Consider the following 22,881-nt stretch of genomic DNA (forward strand, 5'->3'; position numbering starts at 1 on the left):
CGTCCAGTGTCAACATCGTCGAAATTTATTCACAATAGGCCCAAGTATTATACCGACACGATAACCCACCCCATACAAAATAACACATAAAAAAGATAATAATGAAATTAAACGACTTACTTGTTAGTTACGGAATGAGCCGGAGACTCCTCGCCATGAAATTGAAGTGTGGCAAGTTTCATGGGCCATGGTTTTCCTCAGCGTTAAATGAGCTGCTTCTTACTCTTTTTAAAAAGTATTTTTCATAGAATTTTGCTAAAAAATCCCTGGTGTTTTTCTAACTTTTTTCAACTGCAAATTATACCTGAAAGGCGAACACACACCAACAGACAGCAGCAGGTGCAAAATGGCTGATAACACGCTAATTGCCTACAACAGATGTCAATCAAACAAGCATTCTGAAAACTGAAAACACTTTTTTTGAATTATAATATTATAATGTGCTGTTTTATATTGTTCTATGATAATGTTGTTGTATTTTTTGTAAATATATTCAAATCAAAACAATATTTGTAATAAATAAAAATGTTGTATAATAAAATTGAGGCTTAGGCCCGCCCATTATGCTTAATAGACCCGCCCATTGATTGACAAATATTTTATCTATTAATAAAAGCTTACATCACAATCTGTAGAATTTATTTTCTTGGGATTTATAGCGTTAAATCTACACTTCAAAACATCAGTTTGTTTCCCACAGTAATGGCATGCGTAGAACAATTTAGTAATGTTTTATCATTTATTACATTTGCATTGGATTACATTATTTTACATAATAGAAACAACAGGAAATTCATGAAGAGAATTTTAATACCGAGTTAGATTCAATGAAACTAATACCAAAGAACGTATAGAAAATAGGCTTTGTGATCAAAAGGCAAATCTACAAAATCGGATTTCCTTGTCTGATGGCAACTGCTTCGGAAGAAAAAGGCTTGGTATAAGTAAGTTTGTTCTAGGAAAAGTTTTACAGAACCATGAAGGAAATGTTTTCTTCATAGGGCCGTTTCACAGTTTACAAAATAGTGTTTCAGTGAGACAATCTCTGTACAGAAAAACTTCAACCGAAATAAACCAGCTTTAATTTTACAGTTTAACTAAAAGTAACATTTTCCCCCTCCACATTCCTCACAACATCTGTCGAGCTGAAAATTCCCAAAACAGCAGGGCATACAGTCTTCACGAGCGACGTCACTCTCTGAGCGTCCGTGCGAACTCAGATTCAGGGCTGAGGACGCAGATACTGGGAGCTGAAATCCTCCAACTGCTTTTCCAGAGCTGTGGCTTTATGTCTGTAAAAGTCAACACATCCATTATTACAAACAGCTCAAAATAATCAATATTACAGATGTGGAAAACTTTTCTAAGATGAAACCTAAAGCATAACAGAAGACAGAAATCTCAAGATGCATTTTTAAAGAGATGTTCATGTTTCTTTAGTTCATGTTGCTGTTTGAGCACGAAAAAGCTCCAGTTCTTCTCTATATGAGTGTAAGTATTTATGAACTCCTGAAACGGGAAACTCCTTTCTTCCGGGAAAGAACACGTCACAATATTCCTCATTATAATAATTAATACGCAGAATAAAGGGGCGGGGCATGCAAACTGACGGTTATGGAAATGGGGCGGGACATTTCCCAAACACACACTCGAAGCGCTCGACCAATCACGACACACTGCTCCAGCTGACCAATCAGAGCACAGTGTCCTTTACAGAAGGAGTGGCTTAATCGAGACAGGAACTAAACAGAGCGATACTGATAGACTGGGAAGAGAGGAGCCGCAATATGAAGAAAATAATGTGTTTATGAACATTTAAGCATGAAAACCAATTTTATTAGAGCCCCAAAACAATTAAGACCTTCAAAACCACATTAGGTTTAGGTTTTGACATCATTATCGAGGCCTGATTTTTTTTAATATAGTGCCCTATAATGCCCTTTTCACAAGATAAAATAAATATTATTAAAATATAATTAAAATATTATTAAAATAAATCTCTGATGTCCCCAGAGTGTGTGTGTGAAGTTTAAAGGGTTAGTTCACCCATCATTTACTCACCCTTAAGTTGTTCCAAACCTCTATGTGTTTATTTGTTCTGCTGAACACAAAGGAAGATATTTGGAAGAATGTTTTAATCAAACAGATCTCATTCCCCAGTGACTACCGTATTATGTATTTTTTCCTACTATGGAAGTCAATCTGTTTGATTAAAACATTCTTCCAAATATCTCCCTTTGCTTTGAACTTGTAACTTTGCAGATGTTGTTTATGCTTAAACATCAACATTACACACTAACTAAAGTTAGAAAAGTGAAATCATAATCAACCACCCCTTTAAGTCTTGTAAGCGCCGTTGTATTACATGTAAACTGGGACAACGGGTTAATTCAATAAGCATATTTTGGGAGTTATCAGTGTACGTAAGTATGCTCAATGATGGCACAAATATTGTTTAAGATCTGTGGACTGACCTGAGCACTTTAGATCGGTTCTGTACGGTTTCCAGCTTCTGGATCTTGTCAGTGAGGCGTTGGATTTCATTCTCCAGGTCCTTCTGGGTGATGTCAACTTGCTGGCAGAGTCGGGCGAACGTGCTGGCAATTTCCCTGTATAAGACAAACGAGAAGACTTATTAACTCTTGTGCATCAATTATAAAAAGTTACACATCTTGGTATCATTTCATCATTTTAAAGAAGACCCTTTTCTAGATTATTGCTGAAGTAAAAAAATAAGAAGAAGACAATCCAAAAAAAAAAGTTATATAGGTATAAGTTTATGAAAATTATTTATAAAAAATATTTTATATAAAATATATATTTTATAAATCAGGTTGAACTCAAAACTGCGATAAAATCAAAGCCATAAACCTAAATAGATTGTGTTCCAAATTTGAGGATGATATCTCAAAAAATGAGCTTTCGGTAACATATTTTCCCCATTGGGTCCCAGCAAAACCCCACTGGAGCTCACAGTGATTGGAGTTTTTCTCTCTCAGTATTACAAACACACACATGCGCACACACACATATTTTTTTATAACACACATACTAACCACATTCTGACATCCATACCAACACACCCACACAAATATCGTTGCATAATTTATCCAGTTGGCTCTATAATATGCCGAACCAGAAAACAGGAATAAAGCGATATTTGTTTTATAGGCCAAACTTTAAAAAAGACACCATCTGATAAAAAATAGTAAAAAATAAAATTTTGAAGCCTTGCCATCAGAATGAAAGCCTCTTAACAAAGATTGCATAATTTTATAGTTAACTGAACCGGGGATTAAAAATGGCAGTTTCAATGGGGACATTTTTGTCCAAAAGGGGCTGAGAGGGAGTATTTTTTGTATCTAATGCAAAAAAAATATTTTTTTAAGAAAATGACGGTGAAATAGTAAAATTCCAATAAAAATACACACCTGTGCCAAGTTTTTTGCAGTTAGCTTTAACACAGGCAAAGTGATCAAAAAAACAAAACTGAAAAGGACAAAAATGTCCATAAGGATGCACAAGGGTTAAGAATTATTTTCTATTTGCATGCACATGACAGCACTTCGAGCACAATTAAAAACTCAATTTCTGAGCAGCAATGAAAAATACTATACTATTATCAGCAAATAAAATGGTAGTTCACTTATGCACATGAAGCCATATTTATCTCAAACAACTGCATGGACCATAACATAATTTCACCCTTTCTCACGGACAAAACTCTAATGCCAAATGGACTCGGGAGTGAAAATCCAGATGAACTCGTACTGTTGCACTTGGTGGCTGCAGTTGGAGCTGGTGAAACTGATGATCATTTGAAGTTTCTCGGTGGCGTACTCCACAAACTGTCTCTTCAGGGCTCTTTCCTTGGCTTTGGTTGTCCAGGTGAGTTTTTCAAACAGGTACAGCATGCCATACAGACTCATGGAGAGAGCGATCAGACGCCAGCCGACTGTTCGCCACACCTAACAAAAGGTATAGAGATGAACTTCAATGCACTCATTTCCACCCAGGAAAGTTGTTTGGTTCATTTTGCGGGCCAAATCCAGTCATTTTAATGGGAATTCACACGAGGCCAAATAAAATTCCCAACGCAGGTTACACAACATATCAAGTTGGTCTTGCGAATTCACAGATCCTTGCTTTGAAAGATCTGCATACGTTTCTACACAATTGACCTTTCACAGGGAATTCGATTGATGATCTGACCAATCATAATCCGCCACTTTTGTCCAACAAAGCAGTCAGGAGAGTTAGTAGATTAAAGTTGGGGGATTTGAAATTGAGAAACGGTGTGTCCTGACGTCTTTCCGTGGATGAAACAACATTCCTTACTGTATGTTCAATCATGTTTATTTGATGCTAGAAATTAACTAGAAGGAAGAGATGATCGTTCACGAGCAGCTTTAGGAGGCTCTAAAGTGATCTGTCTGACACACATACAGTATTTATTGTTTAAATTACTTTTAAAAATTGCATAATTTGCAAATTAAGACTTTGTTTCATATCAAAAGTAACCTGATCTGTCCTGTCTGTCAGCATGTTTTCAGTGTCTCTTCAGTGGCTCGTCGGACATAGCAACAGTAACTCAAGGGGGCGGGTCTTTGCGAACGGTCAATTGACCTTTTTTACCTGCCGAAGTTTCACTAATGTGACCACACTTTTACACTACAGCTACTGATAATGACAAGTATCTCAATTTATGTTTCAAGCACATTACAATTCAGATATTGGGTGTCTTAGGGTGCGTCACATTTGCATTTTCATGGGTAAAATTCAATCATTTCAGTAGGAATCAAAGTGATTTGGGAATTACGAAATATTTCCCTACTCAGATTTCACATCAGTTCAGTTGACAAAAAAGAAAGCTGCTTGGTTCGAAAGTGTCATCTGTGTGAGCTGACAAATTTCACTAATACGATCACATCTTTTGAAAGCTGGGCCACGTTACAGCTTGTTCAGGCCAAGAAACTCTTTCACATGGTCACATAAACCTACCAACCACATTTATAAAATATAGGGACTTCTGAAAAGCATTAATATGACATAAAGTGAGATAATGAGGTAATTCTCACCACTCCTCCAACGATGACCACGCTCATAGATGTGCGCGAGGTGAGAGAGGCCAGGTTGTTCACCATTGACATCATGAGTTCCTCCTGCGCCACTGAAGCCTGAATCTGACCTTGACCTCCAGGACCTCTGGGGATCTGAGACTGAACCACCGCTGGTGCTGAAGGGGTGAGCGGTGCCGTCAGCTTAAAAAAACAATATAATAGACCATTAAAACTTTAAATCGAGTCTGAAAGCAGGTCAGGATGTGTAGGCTGAAGCGTTTCAGACATAAACAGATCAAAGAGCATCTCATTGTATACCCATTTCACTTTAGCTGATGCATGTACAGTCAAACCAAAAATTATTCAGACACATTTATCACATTATCACAGATTATTTGCTATAGTTTAGAAAAATGGTAATAAAATAAGACAAAAGCTCAGAGTTATCAAATCAGTTGATATTTCAGTGGTTTTGTCCATCCTTCTGTTAGACTGTCTCGAATATCGGTCAGCTGTTAGATTAAACTACACAATAAGATACTACTAATTCAAGTCAAAGCAATGCTTCATTTGTTCAGTCTGTTTTGTAAAAAGGTCGCATTAGCAATTACAGAAAAAAAAACATTTAAGCAAAACATTTTAACCCTTTAGGCGCCAGAGTTTTTCAAAAACGTTAGATTTTGACATCTTAATTTCAAAAGACAATATCTTAAAAGTGAAACAAGATAGATACTTTCTGTAAATTAGAGAAATATTAAGGATGACCCAAAGTTTATGTAGGGATTAAATTTTCCCATCTAATTTGCAAATTATGACGTCATATGGTGGCAGAAATCTTGGATTATATAATTTTCATGAAAAGTCACATGTTTAAATGATGCTATATTGCACAATACACAATACAATATAGCATATAAGTATGCTATATTGCACAATACTGAGTGCTCAGGTATATAGTAAGTAATAAACAAACTGCGTAAATCATTACTAATAAATGGTAGAACAAACCGTATGCATGCCATGTACAGTAGTGGTTGGCCTTTTGCTGTGGAGATTTTCCATTTACTACATTCAGTAGGCACTCTGATTCCATGTCTGGGGCTTATATTATTCATATGACACACAAACACAAGTAGACAAGACCTGTTTAGTTCAAAAGATCACTCGTTAGGGCAAAGCGCAGATCATGAAGCGATCGCGGCCAGATCTGCCAAGTATGCATACTATTGTGACTCCCCATCCTGCCTTCACGTTACCCCCTATCTGTACTATGAAAACTTTGACCTTGTCTAACATACTCAGTGATAATAAACAAAGTCTCCAAACACAATACTATCGCCATGATCGCGGAGAGGCTCTGATGAAATGGCTCACTCTCACACGCTTTTGATTACACTGATTCAATGCGCTGTAACTCGAACATTTTGTATAGAAACATGACGTTTTTTGTGTCGGGGATGAAGTATGACATGTCTGCCATCCAGTGGAGGGGGATGTCGAACGAAATTTGACACCCAATTTGACAAAATCGGCCGTTTTATTCAGTAAACTCAAACGTGGCGCCTAGAAGGTCAAAGTGTCGGAATAATTTTTGGTCGCAAATTCACTTGTAGTCCATTGTATGACTGAAAATTTCCTTTATTTTGCTCTCCTCACTTGCATATAATAACTATAGTGTCCTGCACACACTAGTAAAAACAAATATCAGTGATTATATCTGGTGTCTGAATAATTTTTGGTTTGACTGTACCTGCAGTTTCTGATCCACCAGCATCAAGGCACGCCTGCCGTTGACAGGACCCAGGAAACGGTGGACTAGGGCGGTCCAGCCCAAAGAGAACTGGAACTCAATGTTTTCCTGGAAGTCTGAGCAGAGAGTGGCGCAGTTCAGGTCGTAGCTGAGCTCGAACTTCCTGCAGGGAATGAGCATGTGGAGCTGGTTCTGCATCGCGGAGGGCAACAGAGGCTTCAGGCACTCTGGAGAGAGAATAGGCAGGTATTACTACACTCATTCATTATCTTCACTCCCATCTTCAGGGAACTGCTACAGTACATACATAAAGAGTTTTGGTTCCTTGCCACTGTTGCCTTGGATTTTGGCTTGCTCAGTTGGGGACATTAAGGGTTAATGCCCGACGAGGCGTCCATTTTAAGGTATTAATGGACGGTGAGGCGTGAACCCATTAAGTCCATTAAGACAATGGACACCTCGAAGGGCATTAACCCGCTTATACCACGGTCACTTGCCAAATAACACATTTTTTAAAACATTAGTTCATATTAGGGCTGTGGAAAAATTAATTGCGATTAATCGCATCTAAAATAAAAGTCTGTGTTTACATAATATATTTGTGTGTGCTGTATATAATTATTTTGTATATATAAATACACACAGATGCATGTATATATTTAAGAAAATGTGTTATTCATATATAAAATATTTATATTTATATAATTTAGATTATGTATTTATATATATATACAGAATTTAAGCACAAATAATTCTTAAATATATACATGCATGCATAGGTATTTATATATATACAAAATAATTATATACAGCACACACAAATATATTATGTAAACACAGACTTTTATTTTGGATGCGATTAATCGCAATTAATTTGATACAATAAATTGTGAACGAATACTTTGACTGCCTGTTACTATGGTTACTCACAGCTGATGTAGCCAGCGCATTTATTTATTAATTTTATTTATTTATTTATTAAAACGGTAATGTTTAATTAATTTATTTAATAAAACGCTTTTATTTTTTATTGTTAATTTTTTTTATAAAAATGGTAAACAGTCACTTTCACCAGAACTCCTTTACTAGGTGTCCTCTATGACTTTTAATGGACAGCCTGCAGCCAATCAGAATCGAGTATTCACCCAGACCATAGTATAATATTCAATAATATTATTGATCTGCCTCATGTAAGGTGGATGATGACGCAATTTTCTTCTAGAAACAAACTTTGTTGTATTATTTTCATGTTATCACTGTAAAGCTGCTTTGATACAATCTCTATTATAAAAAGCGCTATATAAATAAATGTGACTTGACTTGACTTGATAATGCAGGGCTCGACAGTGTGTGAGCATTTCATTTACGACAAAATACATGTGGGAACTGTAAGATGTATTAAAAAGCATGTGTGCAAATAAAAAAAGGCTATAATTTCATTAAATATATATGAGCAGTACACATTTCAAAGTGATGTAGCATAATTAAATCTTCCAGAGAGCCAGATAACGCACTAATGTTTGTAAAGAACTACATAAGCAACACTTCACCGGTTATCAGACATTATCTATTAATAGGACTGTCACCTTCTGCTGTTTGAATATCAAACACAGGTCATTGTGTGTGCCCAGGACCTGGCGTTCTCACATACCGATCATGTCTTTCTGAGAGGACTGTACAGAGTGGTTTACAGCATCAGAACAGCGGAAGGCCAGATTCTTGCCCATGCCCTGCTCAATATGGCTGAGGAGATCCTGAAAATACGAGTGAAAAATAACAGGTTAACTCTGCTCATCCATTCACAAAACATGAAACCGTTGATAAATGTCTATTCTGAGTTTGACTTTTAAGAGGCAAGGGTAAACTCACAGATTTGTAGATTTTAAGCACATTGGGTGACGGGTGAAAATCCGAATTAAACTCGTCTATGAGCACAGAGAGACGGCAGATCTCTTCTGCCATGGCATTCGACACCTGAAACACACACACAGGAAGACGATCACACAACATTAAATCTGCTGTGGATGCTAAGTTGAAAGACGGGTCAGATTACACATAAATAGGAGTGGGTCACATGACAGCAAAAAAAAATTTAATTGCATTTTCAAAATTAGAGAATTTTGAATTTTCACATTTCGTAAGTAGAACTTGAAACAACAATAATTTGGGGAAAAAGAAAAAAAGAAACAAAAGATAAAGGGCATCACAAAAATATATTAAATTAATTTATCAGAGATACAGATCTTTGGGCTTTTCTGTTTTTTAAAAAAGGACTTAAAATACATTTTAAATGCTTCTTTTAAATGAGCAAAGTTGGGTTGTGAGTTCCTCCATTTATGAAATTTTCCTAACATAAAAAAAACTAAATCGATAACATACATTTTTCTTTTAGAAAAGTCTAATTAATTTGTATGAAGTAAGTCAGATGACAAATTTAAGACAAGGTTGCAGTTCATTTTAACACCTAGAAATTGAGACATCTCATACCAAAAGATTGAAGAACAGCAAGACTTACTAACTAGGAAGTAGAAAAACAACTTGAAATTTAAGATTGTTGTTAGTTATTATGATACAATTGGAATTAATCAAATTGAATTCTGATGTTTAAAATCATGACGTGGAATTTGGAATGTAAATGCATGTGGTTTTATCATCAAGGTGAACAGTTTCTCTGGTTTACCTTGTTTTCTACCTCCTTTGTGATGGCCTCGATTTTTTTCTTGATGTCCTGGATGAGCAGGTTTAGTTGATTGCGGACAAAATCCAGTCGGTCAATTAGATACTCTCTCTCCTCGAGAGAGACGATCCTGCGATCAGACACAACACGTGTGACTACATGAGCGAAGACAGTGAAGCTCTGAGATCAGACATGTAAGGGATAATCCACGGCTAGCTGTGCGTTACATGATTTTAATGCACAACTTGGAGGCAAAGAAACAGGCGATTGAAAGTGAAGTGCATTAAAATCATTATCCGGCTTATACCATGGTCATTTGCCAGTAATATTTATCATATATTATATATATATATATTTATTATTAATATAATATTTGTGTCAGTTCTCTGCCTGCTTTGAATCAGACAATAAGGTAAAGTAGTGCATAAAATTACATTTATTTCTGTGCAAAGATTAATTGCGATTAATCGCATCCAAAATAAAAGTTTGTGTTTACATAATATATGCGTGTGTGTGTGCTGTGTATAACTATTTTGTATATATGAATACATATGCATGCATGCAGATATTTCAGAATTATTTGCACGTAAATACTGTATATATACAAACACATAACCTATATTATATATATAAATATTTTATATATTAATAACACATTTTCTTAAATATATACATGCATATGTGTGAATTTATATATACAAAATAATTATACACAGAACACACAAATATATTATTTAAACACAAACTTTTATTTTGGATGCGATTAATCGCAATTAATCTTTGCACAGCCCTAATTTAAATACATTTAATTTAATATACTGTGAGATCAGACATGTAAGGGATAATCCACGGCTAGCTGTGTGTTACATGATTTTAATGCACAACTTGGAGGCAAAGAAACGGCCGATTGAAAGTGAAGTGCATTAAAATTATTATCCCGCTTATACCATGCTCTTTTGCCAGTAATATTTATTATATATTATATATATATATTTATTATTAATATAATATTTGAGTCAGTTCTCTGCCTGCTTTGAATCAGACAATAAGGTAAAGTAGTGCATAAAATTAAATTTATTTAAATTAGGGCTGTGCAAAGATTAATTGCGATTAATTAATCGCATCCCAAAATAAAAGTTTGTGTTTACATAATATATGTGTGTGTGCTGTGTATAATTATTTTGTATATATAATACATATGCATGCATGCAGATATTTCAGAATTATTTGCATGTAAATACTGTATATTTACAAATACATAATCTATATTATATATATAAATATAAATATTTTACATATGAATAACACATTTTCTTAAATATATACATGCATGTGTGTGTATTTATATATACAAAATAATAATACACAGCACACACAAATATATTATTGTACGTAAATACAAACTTTTATTTTGGATAGCAATTAATCTTTGCACAGCCCTAGTTTAAATACATTTAATTTAATATATTAAACTGACTTGGAACTACCTGTGCATTAAACGGTTTTATTACACACCTTCCAGCCAATCAGAATTGAGTATTCAGACGAACTATGGTATAATGGTACTTATACCATGGTGATTGCTATTTATTTTTTAGTTTTACTTTATTTATTTCCAGTTAATAATTCAGTTTATAGCCAAGGCAACATTTCTGAATTTCATTTAGTTTCAGTTTTTCAACTAATATGTATCTTTTATTTAATTTTAGCTTTATTTCAAACAAAACTGTTTTATTAGTCGAAGCTCCAAAATAGTGAAGAGCTCCAAAATAATCCGCACTCGTGGTTTAACAGGACCTTCTGGTACATTATTCCTGTGACAAAACAAGGAGAAAAGAAGACAGGACGCACCTCTTGTCTGCGGCGGTGATGTTGATTTGATCCATGATGTCTTTGACCGTTTCAGTGATCTGCTTTGCTCTGATTGTGTGGTGCTCAAACTTTGTTTTCACTGCTGAATGCGAGATACACTCCTGCGAGGTCATACGCACACACACACACACACACGCTACTGTGACAGGAGCCGACTTTGTGACTTTAAAGGGTTAAAGGTTCAAACCTGCTGCAGCCGTAAACTAAATCGTCCGAAATTAAAATCAAAAACTGCAGCAAATCTAAACCCTAAACGTCAACGACTCTCCAATTCACCTCACAGCAGCATGAACATAACAGAAAACATCAATAAAACAATGCAATGAACCAAACATGAAAACAATCGGAATCACAGTAAGGTCAAAAAGTCTCAGAGCACCACATTTTCTTATTTACCATTTGACCAAATCGACCAAAACTTTTTGGTTTAAATAAAATGTGGCGTCAGATTCTTTTTTCGATCACTGTATTTGTGGGATTCTTCTAGAAATCATAATCAACAAAAGTGCATTTGTTTCAACACACAAAAAAAGTAAAATAACTCCATCCACACCGAACCAACAGAAAGAAGAGGGTGAAACAGAAATTCAAACTGAACTCAAGAAACAAATGTCCTCGCCTTAGTAAATCTAGACTTCAGCAATGACGACACAGATTGAAGATTACATGTGCACAGAGACGCTCACAGTGGAGAGAGACTAAACTTCACCAGGATAAACACACGCAATCATATCAAAAGAAGAAGTGAGCTACTCTACAAGTAGTCTTAATATGCAATATGAATATGAGGAATTAATATGTAAATGTAAATTGTGACTCGAACAAGGTCTTTCAAGAACATCATCCCAAAGTTGATGTAAAAAATAAGAAATTATGGATTTTTATAAAGAAAATAAAGCAAATTTTAAGACTGATAAGATGTTTTACATCTCAATGGTTCTAATAATAGGCTTCATTTCCATTATAAACAATATAACTTTAATTTTGAAGTGTGTTTGTGATATTCATTATCTTCAGTGCAAAAGCTGGACTCTCTTAAATAACTAGTGCTGGTTAACACATCTCTAGTGATGCAATGGTTCACTGAACTAAGGTATATAGGGATTGCACATTTTAGCACTTACATTTCTTCTATCGCACATTTGCGTTGCTTCTTTATCTGACACACACCGAAGTCTTCAAACAGATATCAGCCGACCTGGACTGAGTTTATCTGTAAACTGTTTCACCCACAGCTTACTGTAAACATGAGTTAATCATCCAAATCTGTGCACTAAATATTCAGTAGAGATTCCAGTTCCATCTTAGATTGCATTGCTAAGGCAGCTATTAAATACAAATGTAATGTACCACCTAACTAGATGCAATGCGATTCCAATGCAAGCAATTTTTCTGTTTGCAACAGTGTTGCCAGATTGGAAATATCCAAGTATCGTACCAGAAGCTCAAATATGATAATTATCGTACGTCTGGCAACACTGGTCTGTAACTACATCAATACAAAAAAGATCACAGCCAATCAGAAGAGTGTGTGGGCGGAGTCTCTCTGCAAACTCAGTGCACTCGCAACCAAATCAATCAAGAATCACAGCCAATCAGAAGACAGTGTGGGCGGAGTCTCTCTGCAAACACACGGCTCTCACAACAAAATGGATAAATAACAGGTAACACAAAACGATATTCAAACGCACATTCAATTATTTTAACCCTAGATAATGCGCATAAATCAATACTATTGATTAGAGATTAGAGAATAAATTAGAGATTACCATTGTCATTCTTTGTATTAGGGCTAGTTGGGTAATGGACTTCATCAACCACTGGTCGGCAATGTATTTTAACACTCACTAAACATAACAAGCTTGTTTTTCTAAACACAAACCAGCAAGCCATGAAAGCAACAGGAGGATGATGACAGCGAATAGACAACATGAATTTTGTCTCATTCTACTATAGAAGATCTATGCATAAGACGCAGATTATAATGTGTCTAAAATATAATCTCCTGTTGCTCATCGTGAATCGCTGGTTAGAACAAAAACTCTGATTAACATGGAAAATATGCCTTTTATCGCGTGTCGGTTATAACAGGCATTAGTCTTGTTTTTGTGCCATCATGTAGAGTTCTTCTATCTAGCAAACGCAATATCTGCTCCTACTTGCCTCGAACAATCTCTCAAACGTCTGGAACTCCTTCAGTCGGTCCTGAAACCCCTCAGCGAGAGCACCACCTGTAAACACACACAAGCATCTTTATCAAGCTCTAAACACACACTTGCTTGCAGTGCGAGTATGTTTTTCTTTTCATCTCAAAAATATATATATTTTTGTAAAATAAATATATATTTATTAAAAAATAAAATAAAAATAAAAATATATTTGCGGATATATTAAAGGTACCATGTAATTTTTTTTGTTCAAAAGTTTTAGTTACTTGTAAAAAAGTGTCCAAATATATATATAAATATATATATATATATATATTAGGGCTGTCAAACGATTAATCGCATCCAAAATAAAAGTTTGTGTTTACGTAATATATGTGGGTGCACTGTGTATAATTATTTTGTATATATAAATACACACATGCATGTATATTTAAGAAAATATTTATATCTATATATAATATAAATTATATATAAATCTATATACAGTATATACATGAAAATATTTCCTAAATATATACAAGCATGTGTGTGTATTTATTTATATATATAAAATAATTATACACAGTGGACCCACATATATTATGTAAATACAAACTTTTATTTTGGATGCGATTAATCGCGATTAATTGTGTCACAGCCCTAATAAATAATTATATATTTTTTAAAAAAATGTACCTGTACCGTACCGTACCTGTGCAAATGGCAATAAACTTTCAACTTTGAAACTTATATAAAACCAAAAAATTTACCTAAAATGTATTTTAAGACTGGAAATCTATTTTCTTGTCCCATTATTTTACATTGTGTAACATATTTTTGCATTTGAGGTTTAAAATAAATACATTTTCAAATTGATAAACAATTTCATTGCATTAATTTGAAATACATTTTGGTCAGAAAAAAAACAAACAAAACCGCTTCAGTTAATCAAACTTTTGCATGTGGTGAAAGTGTGAAAACTGAAATTTCCAGCACTATGACTCTTAAAAGGCTCTACAGCTGCTGTTTTGGCACATAGACTATCATATCAAAGGTGATGCGTGTGTCCCATGTCGTTTAATAATAAAATACATTACAAAAAAAATGCCATGACAGAATTTTTTAGAATACCCAGATCTATCATTCTCATCCACTAGATGTCATGTGGGCAGTGACACACACACACACACACACACACAAGATCACACTCTTACCGGTCTCTGGCATACCCTGCGCCCGCTGCATCCGCGAGTTCAGCACCTCCTTCGCCGACACAAAGAAAATACGGTTCGGCGCCTGTGCGCGATCCACGACCTTCAGCTCTTCCACCAGGAAGTTCACACACCTGTCCGTGTGCTGCTTACGCACCTGAGACCATTAAAACAACCCCAAATCAATACAATGGCATATCCGAGAAAGACATAGATTTCATTTTGCTTCAGAAACACAAACTCACGTCCTCCATGTATTCCGGCTCGTTAGCAGAAGCATCCCAGCGATTGTTCAGGATGAAGATGTTGGGCTTTGAGAGGCGTTCGTTGACCTTGTGGAAGAAATGCTTCTCCTTTAAAAAGAAATAACAAAGAGGTTGATGAGGTTGGGTTTACTAGGGGTCGTGTTATGGAAACACTGTACACACACACACACTGGCAGTGTAAAGACAACACGTGTTCACTTTTATTAAATCAGCTGTTGAGCAGCAATAAACCACTCAAGGGCGTAGGAACGTCTTTGACATTGGGGGGTACATACTGGCCACTATGAATCAACGTCTATCCCACCACCAAAATAGTAACATACAGTTTGACGATTATTGACACAAATGTCACGCAATAATGATACATTATAAATGAATACAGTGTTAATACAAAATAAATACTTAAAAAAAATAGATGCCTACTTAAATAAAAAAGTTTTAACTTTTACTTTACTCTTTTACTAACTCTTTGAAACTTCTTAAAATAAACCATGTCAAAATATGTAAAAAAAATAAATTATTTGCTAAAATAATGACAAAGCTGAGAAATCAGAAACAAAATAAAAGCAAGGGTTCAATATAGTGTTGGGCGATATGCTCCATTTTCATATCGTCCTATCGTCAGCCTGTGAGATCGGCGATACACGATATTATCGTGAGGGGACGGGGCTAACTTATTTGATTATTAACTTGATTATTTAGCCTACTCATTAATTTGCTTGTTTTATTAGCCTACTTCGTTTTATATACGAGAATCTTTTTTTCTATTTTGCTAGCAAAGGTGGAGTGTTTATTAATAGGATCAGGTTATTTCCTGGTATAGTGAAGTAAAAAAAAGAGATCCTAATAATCCTTTTGTTTGTCAACGGGAAATTTACGGACACATTAGCCTCATGCCATTACATGCAGCATTTTGGTCTATTTCTGCACGAGATGAAAACACGTTTTAATAATTTCTTGGGTCAGAAAGAGTCGGAGTTTGCGATATGTGCCCCCCTAGTGCGTTCTCTGCGCACTTCACATGCGCACTTCAGTAAGCACGAAGTACGCGGGTTAATGTGTTTTAAATGCCGATAGAAACAAGAGCAAGGGCCAAACGTCTAGCTGAGTCGATCGGTTTATACTTATACTTATGACTTGACTCTGATAAAGGAAACGTTTACATGACCACATGCATTGTCAAGTTTATTCAACATAATCAGGTTAAGAACGTCGTCGCATGTAAACGCGCTCAATCTCTGAAAGTGAAAGTAAAAACGGACTGCTTTCGGCATCTGCATTAACGCCGCGTTCCCTCAGAGACGACGATGATAACGGTAACTATAATACTATTTTAGTGATATTATTATTAATACTAATTAGTAATTGTATTGTTTTTAGTGTTAGTGTCATTAAACGTTTTGTTAATGTGTTACAGAAATAAATACTGACGAACAACGATGCCGTTTTCATCTCGGATCTGTAGGAAATTTAATTTTGCGTCTGTTAAAACGAGCACACTTGATAATTTGTGAATGGATCACCTTGCGATTGAATTTTGATGTGGGATGTTTTTTAGTCTGTTTTAAAAACATTCTCTTAGAGGAGTCCTCATTAGTGCGTGTGTTGTTGCAATTGTTATGAGGTGATGTCGTTGTAAATTTAGGCAAGGCAAATTAATTGTAGTTCCTAATATTCATTTAATAACAATACTAGCTTTATAATAATAATAATAGGCCTAATAATAATAATTTAATACATTATGGTAAAACGAGCCAATTATCGTATTGATATCGTCAAAGGCATCTGCCATCGGCGATATGTCAGACTATCGTCGATACACGATACTATCGTCTATCGGCACAACCCTAGTTCAATAATGACAATTATTGTTGAAAAGTTTAAAAATATTATTATTTCTCAACTTTCTCAATACGGTGTAACTGTCCTCAAAATCTTTTTTTATTATTATTATTGTAACATATATTTTATAGAAAAATATATATGGAAAGCTTTAACAGACTAAATTAAACTAATGAATATATAAATAAATCGTTAAATAAGAAATGGAAAGTGAAGTACAAATTCAATATAAGAAGAAATAAATAAGACAGTGTACATATATCTTATCATGTGATGTGAAATACAAAACGAAATATTATTTTATCCATTATTTTTTTTATCCAGTATTTCATTTCGTGCTTCACATTCTGATTCAGATTTCACATCTGAAAAAATATCTCATCTATGCTCACATTTAATTTTACTTTGATTTATTTAGTGCAACCTAATAACTTCATTATATAATTTTAGTTAAATACTTCCATATGTATACGCAATAAATGTTTCAGGTCATACACTGTTACATTGTTTTAATTTTAAACAAAGTTTTAGTAATGTAGTATTTTTTTAAATATGTCTAATTTTTATTTCAGTTTTAATTATTTAGTACATCAAGATAAATAAAAGGAAACAAAGAAATGCTGCCTAAGGTTCAAATAATAATATAATATATATTTTTAATAGTTTATTTAGTTCATGTTTATTTGATTTGACATATCTAAAATGTTTGAATGGTTTAAGTTTCATAAAAACCCTGTATTTTCTTCATGTTTTTGCATGAGTAATGCCGCGGATGTCATTTATAATGGCTTGTTTATCCACCGTTTATGAAAATCCCCCGAGAGAGGCCCTGAAACCAACTAAAGCATCCTGGGATAGCAGGCATGTGTCCGTCTGTGCGTGATCTAAGCACTGCATTCTTCTGAACTGAACGCAACCAAACACTGAGCAACCCCTCCTCCTCCTTCTGCATACTTTCCCATATTAGCACACTAAAAACACTTCACACCATGTGACATCGCATGCCAGACAGATTAATGTTCGCCGGTTTAATAATCCAGCGTGTTTCCCTCACCTGCTTTATTTTTAATACAGTGCACGACTCACCGTGTTCATGAGTGTAGATTCAGAGTTGGCCACCAACACGAACACATCCGCATCCAGACAGAACTTGTCGATCCAGCTGTCCAGCTGTGTGGTGACGTCAGTTCCAGGGCTGAAAGAACAAAAAGTTAAACGTACAAGCTTTACTCTTTATACTATGCTACAATGGGATTTTGGGCTGAGGGAAGTGTACCTGTCCACCAGAACCAGGTCGTCTCGGAGCAGGGCACACTTCGTCTTGGGCCAGAAGACTTTCACCAGACAGCCAGCATCCAAACTCTCATCCATGTGTAGTGCGTGAGCCAACTGATTTACTGTCTGCAGAGGAAGAGTGTATTTGACCTTCCTCATGTGCACTTTAAGAGGCCGTTTGATGACTATAAACTAGGGCTGTGCAAAAATGAATTGCGATTAATCGCATCCAAAATAAAAGTCTGTGTTTACATAATATATTTGTGTGCTGTATATAATTATTTTGTATATCTAAATACACACACATGCATGTATATATTCAAGAAAATGTGTTATTCATGTATAAAATATTTATATTTAGATATATATACAGAATTTAAGCGCAAATAATTCTTAAATATATACATGCATGCATAGGTATTTATAAATACAAAATAATTATATACAGCACACACAAATATATTATGTAAACACAGACTTTTATTTTGGATGCGATTAATCGCAATTAATTTTTGCACAGCCCTACTATAAACACTATTATATGTGCAATTCGTTCTTTTTATTGTTGCTTTTTTAAGTTTTTGACATACTGTAAACTCTATTTGCGGTCGCGTTGCTGAGTGTCTCACACACACGCAAAGAGAGAGTCTTACATGCCACACAGAATTGATGCGTTGCATGTGAACGATTTTATTCGTTGCATTTTCCTTTCAAAACAGCTTTTAAGAACAAACATAAGATATGACAGTTTCTCATCAATCCTAAGTGCGTTCTATATTGTTATTAGTAGTAGATTTTGTAGTAGTATTATTATCTATTATTATTTTTTATTTTAAACAGAAATACTGAATGACCAACATTATCTACCAGTCCAAAGTTCAGTTAAGATGACAAATATGCATTCATGCATGGTTTCCAAGTTTTAGTTATAATTACTTCTATACTTCTAGTCATTGTATAACGTTCTATCGTTAAACAGTGCTCGGTTATCATAATATAATGCTTGATAAACTGATGTAAGAGTGTATGTGCAGATATTTAAAAAGCGGTGCCATTTTACAAAGATAAGCTGATTTGGTGAAATCACATATATAAATCATATACATTTACATTTATTCATTTAGCAGACGCTTTTATCTAAAGAGACTTACAAATTATAACAAAAGAAGCAGTTAAACTAACAATAGGACAACAATATGCAAATGCTATGACCATTTTCGGTTTAATATAAGTAACCTGTACATTGTACGTAGTACTTTTTTTAATTTTATTTTTATAAATAGATGTAGAATAGAAGAGAAAGTGTTATGGACTCTCTCACTCTCATCTATATATATATATATATATATATATATATGCATATACCATAGTCAACATTTGAAGTGGATCAAAACCTTTCAACAAAGTTATTAGGGCTGTGAAACGATTAATCGCGAATAATCGAATCCAAAATAAAAGTTTTGTGTTTATATAATATATGAGAGTGTAGTGTGTATAATTATTTTGTATATATAAAAACACACACATGCATGTATATATTTAAGAAATATTTGCATGTATATACTTTATATATATTTATACAAAATTAATATTATACATAAATATAAATATTTGATATATTAATAACACATTTTTCTTAAATATATACATGCATATGTGTGAATCTATATATACAAAATAATTATACACACTACACACACATTTATTATGTAAACAAAAACTTTTATTTTGGATGCGATTAATCGCGATTAATCGTTTCACAGCCCTAAAGGTTATACCCGTCCTTGTCATAGGACAACTTTGATGAACTTTTTTGATCCACTTCAAATGTTGACTACTTTATATAAAATCATCAGTCCGGTGAATCTATTTTGCCTATATCTATATCTATCGTGTGTTGAATAGGAGAAAACATGCACTTGTCTATACCTTGATGCTTTTCTCCTCCTCGGACCCTTCGGTCTTCAGGAAGGCCTTGTCCTCGTCCGTTCCCTCCACGCTGAGGAAGCAGTTGGTGGTGTGACCGATGCCGCTGGGCAGCACGCGGTCATGCAGCATGGCGTTCACGACTGTGCTCTTACCATTGCTTGTTCTGATAAAATCACGAACAGAGGATGTTTGTAACATTTACTGAAGTGAATCACGTGAGGAACTTCTGGTCAAACACAAACTCACCTGCCGAAAAAGGCCACCTTCATATGATTGCGAGATAACACCCCTTTAATGTCGGACAGTTTGCTTGTGTACGTCTCGATCTCATTCAGCTGGCTCTTGTTTGCAATATTCTCCAGCGTCTCATTATTAGAGGTTTCTATTGACAAAAAGAATAAACAAAACACATGCAAATATTACAAACCCTTCACAACGAACACACCAATCCTACTTTGGCAACTGTTGCTGTCTGTTAGACCAGCTTTTCTACTGATCTAATCAAGTCATTGGAGAATCTTTGTGATTGGATATTTTGAACGGATGATTACCTTTCACAAACTCAGAGCCCTCCTGAACGTAATCTAAGAGCTGCTCAAAAACCTCGCCGATCTTCTTTTTGGCCAGCACAAAACGCTTCAGCGGAGAACGATCGGACTGCTCCATTTCCACACCTGTACTGGGAATAATTCAGAAACATCCGCAAATTCAGAAATTCAGAAAAAAAAAAGAGAAACTTATCATTTATAAATTATATTTATTACTCACTCTTATCTTCAAGACTTTCACATCAGAGCTGTCAAAACTGGAAAACAAAATAAATTAGATTTTGAGGTTAATTAATATGGAAACTCTTCTAATAAACTCAAATGTAATATAGCATTACCATGTTACTATTACTATGTGTTTTGTGCTATTATAATACACTGGTTTTCTTTTAGGTAACCCGGAGTATAATGTAAACAAAATCATGGTAGTTTACAATTACGTTAAGTCAGGAATACAAAAGTGAAACTAACTAATGATGTAACATAAGACACAGACAAAATTATTAACAGCCTGTTGGCTTATAGGGTAAAATTGCAAATATACGATTAACTAAATGTTTACATTCCTATAACGTCAATGAACATAATTATTTAAAATGCAAGAGTATTGTATTTTAAAAATAGTCATAAAAGTTCAATTTTATAAACTGTTAACTAATAAGTTACTAATCTGAATCCTGTAAGACAATTAACTTACTCTCTGGTTGTATAAAAACTAAATATTTAACGTTAGTTGAATTGTCAAATGTTTGTAACGTTAGAGGTGACATGAGCTTTTAGCGCTAGCGCACGAGACACATGATTTGCTAATCAGGAAAAATACCTGATTAAAATACTTTACTTTCCTTCTTTATGTATCGATATCCTCGCATAATCAGTATAAATGTTATAAAACATATGAATAACACATCTTACCCAATCTCAGGGATGTTAAATCCGCTCCTGTCATGACAAACACACACCGCCTGAAAGACCGACACTGAACCTCTAAGATTTCAAAATAAAAGTCCCAGAGGAGAATACTAATTTCAAAGTAAAAGTTTCAGGAGAGAAAACTACTTTCAAAATAAATGTCATAAGAGAACAGATAACTGTGTATTTACATTCAGTATCAGTCCGAATGCTGTACTTTGGCCATTCAATAGCTTTGTTTGTCACAATAAAAAAAATACCTATTAATTTTTTTTAGGATGTCTGAACCAACCTTATGTGATTAAACATAGACAACAGACATTGTGTAATCTCAACAATTTCTTTATTTTTAACTTGATAAAATGCAATTATGTACAAAGTTAAATAAGCATTATACATTACACAGACATCAAAACCATACTTTGCTGATAAATTACATAAGCAGTAATTACTTTATATTATAATTGAATTTATCAAGGCAAGGCAAGTTTATTTATAAGTACATTTTTCACACAATGGTAATTCAAAGTGTCGGCTATAATAATGTTTATCGACTATAATATATAGCCTATATATTATATATTTCAATATTATACAACAATATCAAAATAAAAGCAAGGGAATTTAAAACAGTTGTAAAAAAGGAATTAAAAGAGTAAAAAAATATATACATAGATAAACGTATCATCTGGCAAAACACTGGTGTATCATATTTTTGTTGATTGTACTGCTCTTTGGCGCGCCTAAGTAATGTGGCCTAAAAAAAAAAAAGTTTGGTTCCGGTTGGTTGTCAGTTGAGGTCATGGGTCGGTAGGGAATTTTTTTTTTTTTTTTTTTTTTTTTTTTTTTTTTCAGTGGCAGCAAGGGATGGGTAGGAAATTATTCAGGGCTCGACATTAAAGGGATAGTCAAACCTAAAAATATCAAAATTGAAACTACTGTGGAAACAAAGACACCTACATCTTGGATGCCCTTGAGTTAAGCTAAAACATATCAAAAATTAATTTCAAAGTGAACTATCCCCTTAAGCCTTTTCACGTGCTTGTCTTCCGGACAAGTAAGTAAATCTGTCAATCACTTGTCCGAGTAAAAAAGTTGCTTGTCCGGATTTTTAAAATTTATTTATTTTTTATTCTGAAGCAATATTCTTATCAGTGTTCAATCAGCTTTGATATTTAAAAAGGCAAATTGTAATATCTGCACCTTTAAGGGCATCGCCTCCACCAATATTATTAAATGCCCTATACTATAGTGTCTTATTATTCTAAATAATTGAATTTATTGATCAAATTTAGGAATTTAAAATAAAAGATGAAGCATACTGTTACCCTAGGTAGGGCTGATGAAATTAAACCATTTACACTGAAAAATTACAATTTCATAAAATAATGT

General features: G+C 34.3%; 1 protein-coding gene across 3 annotated transcripts; it reads right to left on the minus strand.

Annotated features, from left to right (window-relative positions):
- Positions 1-720: 720 nt before the first annotated feature.
- mfn1b (mitofusin 1b) lies at positions 721-21,582 on the minus strand. Of its 3 annotated transcripts, none has more exons than XM_039673668.2 (19): positions 21,493-21,582; positions 20,798-20,834; positions 20,581-20,703; positions 20,276-20,411; positions 20,030-20,192; positions 18,102-18,226; positions 17,912-18,020; positions 14,963-15,070; positions 14,721-14,874; positions 13,523-13,590; positions 11,339-11,460; positions 9,491-9,617; positions 8,680-8,784; positions 8,462-8,564; positions 6,811-7,037; positions 5,079-5,261; positions 3,772-3,968; positions 2,475-2,609; positions 721-1,292 (listed from the first exon to the last, which is right to left on the minus strand). In XM_039673668.2, the coding sequence occupies exons 3-19, from the start codon at positions 20,693-20,695 to the stop codon at positions 1,223-1,225; spliced, it is 2,247 nt and encodes a 748-aa protein (XP_039529602.2). In that variant the 5' UTR covers positions 20,696-20,703; positions 20,798-20,834; positions 21,493-21,582; the 3' UTR covers positions 721-1,222. The 3 variants fall into 3 exon arrangements, with proteins under 3 accessions (XP_039529602.2, XP_039529601.2, XP_039529600.2); XM_039673667.2 differs by having other exon boundaries at positions 20,581-20,708; XM_039673666.2 differs by having other exon boundaries at positions 20,581-20,717.
- Between the last annotated feature and the right edge of the window lie 1,299 nt (positions 21,583-22,881).

This window comes from Pimephales promelas, chromosome 21, assembly GCF_988280905.1.
Source record: "Pimephales promelas chromosome 21, fPimPro1.hap1.1, whole genome shotgun sequence".
Lineage (NCBI taxonomy): Eukaryota > Metazoa > Chordata > Actinopteri > Cypriniformes > Leuciscidae > Pimephales > Pimephales promelas.

Excerpts from the sequence above, each read along its gene's own strand:
- mfn1b (XM_039673668.2), bottom strand. The coding sequence starts at position 20,695 with ATGGAGCAGTCCGATCGTTCTCCGCTGAAGCGTTTTGTGCTGGCCAAA. Across the intron at positions 8,565-8,679 it reads TGCTTAAAATCTACAAATCT|GATCTCCTCAGCCATATTGA; the intron begins GTGAGTTTACCC and ends TCGTATTTTCAG. Across the intron at positions 3,969-5,078 it reads TGGTCATCGTTGGAGGAGTG|GTGTGGCGAACAGTCGGCTG; the intron begins GTGAGAATTACC and ends ACCTTTTGTTAG.